Genomic DNA, 3,050 nt, shown 5'->3' with positions numbered 1-3,050 from the left:
AGTATATATACAGTATATATACAGTAGATATATATACAGTGGTTTGCAAAAGTATTCATACCCCTTGAACTTTTCCATATTTTGTCACATTACAACCACAAACATAAATATATTTCACTGGAATTTAATGTGAAAGACCAACTTTGTGTTGGTCTTTCACATTAAATTCCAGTGAAATATATTTATGTTTGTGGTTGTAATGTGACAAAATATGGAAAAGTTCAAGGGGTATGAATACTTTTGCAAACCACTGTATATGAAATAAGAAAAAACTGAGTCAAATCAAGTATTTCAAGAATCTTACCAAGTAAAATGTTCTTACTCCACTGGCAGAAATGTCTGACTTAGAGTCAAATTTTCAGACAAACAAGACAAATAATCTTACACATTCTGAAAACAAGATGATTATTCTTACACAATCAGTTCTTGTTTAGTAAATCAGTCTCAAAAAGACTTTTTGGCTGATGTAAGGTTTTAAAATTTGGTAAGATGGACGGTTTTTGCAGTGTAGAGACAGTTGACATGACTTTGTTCAGTAAATTCAACATTTTTTAGAGCAGAAACATCATCTTTCATTATAGCTGTTTAAAAAAGTAATTGGTAAAATCACAAATCCTGAAATAAACTACTGAAGTACTGTAACAAAGTAAATGTACTCAGTTACTATAAACCTCTGGGTACTGTAACAAAGTAAATGTACTCAGTTACTATAAACCAGTGGGACATGTTAGGTTGTATTTACTCCTGTCTCTGAAAAGTTCTGCTTCCTGCTGCAGGAGCTCGAGGAGAAGCAGACGCTCAGAGCATCACGGTGCTGGCCATGTGGATGATCGAACATCCGTCTGAGGACGAGCACGAGGAGTCCCACGGCAGAGGAGGCCGGTCTGAGTCCTCCTGCCCCGGGGCCACGGCCTCCACCGGAGGCAAGTGTGTGGAGCGCAGCTCCTTCCTCTGCTCTCCTGGAGACGTGGCTAACGCTGACGCTGCAGAGCTGGAGGAGGGCTTCAGTGAGAGGTGGGATCATTCTGAAGGTTCTGCTCCAAACATGGCCATTGTTTTTAAATTTAATGATAAAGGTCTAATGTTCCTTCATGACAGAGTTTATATCGTCTTAAATCAGACAAAGCTGTGACTCTACTGCTCCGACATTTAACATGCTAACATCACAAACAGCTGACAGCTGTGTTGGGTTTAACATTTACAAAAACAAAAAGCACTGAGTGATTTTAACTTTGACATTTTCTCTCATAATATTCACATTTAATGACTGAAACTGTGTGGATGAAGCAGTGRTCCAAACTACTTTCATCACAGGAAGCATCATTTACAGGAAGTAGAGAGTTTGTATTTCCTGTGCAAATGAAGTGTGAGTAATGCTGAAGGATTTTATCTGAAAAGCTGCTGAAGTTGAGCTGAAAAGGTTTAATAACAAAACTGTTTATGAGTTAAATTTAAACAGCTGATTTGTGCTGAAAGCAGGAAAACAAAAGTCAAAAATCTCTAGAAAAATAGTAAAAATGTGTCCGAATATCTGAAAAAAGAGCAGAAGTGTTGCTAAAATTAGCAGAAAATAGTGAATATTTGCAAACAAACAGCTTAAAGGACAGAAAAAAGTCCCAACAAACAAAAAAAATAGGAACTTATAAGATATATAAAAAGAATAATGCTGACATTTAGTAAAAAATAAACAAACCTAGCAGGATGTTTAACCATGACATTTTACTTTGTGACCTTGAAATTAATTAAGTTTGCTGAATTAAGCAATGAGAAGCTGAAAATATCATAATTAAGTGAATTTAGCTGAAAAAAGCTGCAGTTAACTGAAAATATATTTAAAGTTGCCTAAAATACTGTAATTAGAGGAAAAAAAACACTGAAGGAGCTCGTTTGCTGAATTGAGAAAAGAAAAAGTTGAAATGAAAAGCAAAACCTGAATTTAGCTGAATAAAGCTCAGTTTAGCAAAAACAGCTAAAGAGTAGCTGAAATCAGCAGAATGAAGCTGAAAGGAGCACGAAAAGTTTAAATTAATGGTAAGAAGTTGAAAAACAGTTAAAAGCAGCTGAAGTGATGAAAACAGAAGCTGAAAGAAGCTGAAATCATCAGAAAGACAATAAAACAGCAGAAACAGAATAAAAGTCAAGATTTCTGAACATTTCATCAGCTCCGTTCATTTTGAACGAGGAAACATGTCAGAACAAGATAAATATGTCCAAAAGTTAAAGTGGACAGGATGAGGACAGGAGGAGGTGTGTCTCTGTCCATCATGGTCTTTAATAGTTCTCTGTGTGGTCTTTAGTCCTGAAGGGGGGGAGCAGGACAGTGCCTCGGCCTCCAGCAGCACCCCCCTCAGAGGACGCTCTGCAGCAGGCAGGAAGCAGCGCTTTGACCTGGCAGCTCGCACGCTGCTGGCCCGAGCAGGTGAGGACAGAGACAAGAGTCTTTAATGTCTCACAGAGTCCACCTGCAGCTCACCTGACACTTCCTGTCCCCTCAGCTGGACTGTACCGCTCAGTCCAGGCCCACCACAGCCAGACGAGGCGGGAGGCGTCGTCCCTGCAGCAGCAGCAGGACCCCGGCGCCCTGTACGACTTCAACCTGGACGAGGAGCTGGAGATGGACCTGGACGAGGACACCATGGAGGCCATGTTTGGACAGGACCTGGCCTCTGACACCGACATTCTGGGAATGTGGATCCCGGAGGTACTGGACTGGCCAACATGGGTGTGTGTGACTTTATGCTGTAGTTCACCGGCATCACCTGTCTCTGAACACACACACCTGCATCACCTGTCCCTGAACACACCTGCACCACCTGTCCCTGAACACACCTGCATCACCTGTCTCTGAACACACACACCTGCATCACCTGTCTCTGAACACACCTGCATCACCTGTCTCTGAACACATCTGCATCACCTGTCTCTGAACACACACACCTGCATCACCTGTCTCTGAACACACCTGCATCACCTGTCCCTGAACACACCTGCATCACCTGTCTCTGAACACACCTGCATCACCTGTCTCTGAACACACCTGCATCACCTGT

The 3,050-nt window shown here is 41.3% G+C and overlaps 1 protein-coding gene across 1 annotated transcript in view; it reads left to right on the top strand.

The window, feature by feature from the left end:
* The window catches only part of herc1 (HECT and RLD domain containing E3 ubiquitin protein ligase family member 1), a gene marked incomplete at its 3' end in the record, with an annotated part of 85,705 nt that overhangs the window by 53,255 nt on the left and 29,400 nt on the right, over positions 1-3,050 (top strand). Inside the window, 3 exon segments of the mRNA XM_014030651.1 lie at positions 777-1,014; positions 2,298-2,419; positions 2,496-2,722. Coding sequence (XP_013886105.1) covers positions 777-1,014; positions 2,298-2,419; positions 2,496-2,722 — 587 coding nt within the window.

This window comes from Austrofundulus limnaeus, unplaced genomic scaffold (genome assembly GCF_001266775.1).
Source record: "Austrofundulus limnaeus strain Quisiro unplaced genomic scaffold, Austrofundulus_limnaeus-1.0 Scaffold1097, whole genome shotgun sequence".
Taxonomy (NCBI): domain Eukaryota; kingdom Metazoa; phylum Chordata; class Actinopteri; order Cyprinodontiformes; family Rivulidae; genus Austrofundulus; species Austrofundulus limnaeus.
Note: the sequence above shows the minus strand (reverse complement) of the source record. Positions and strands in the feature narration are given on the sequence as shown.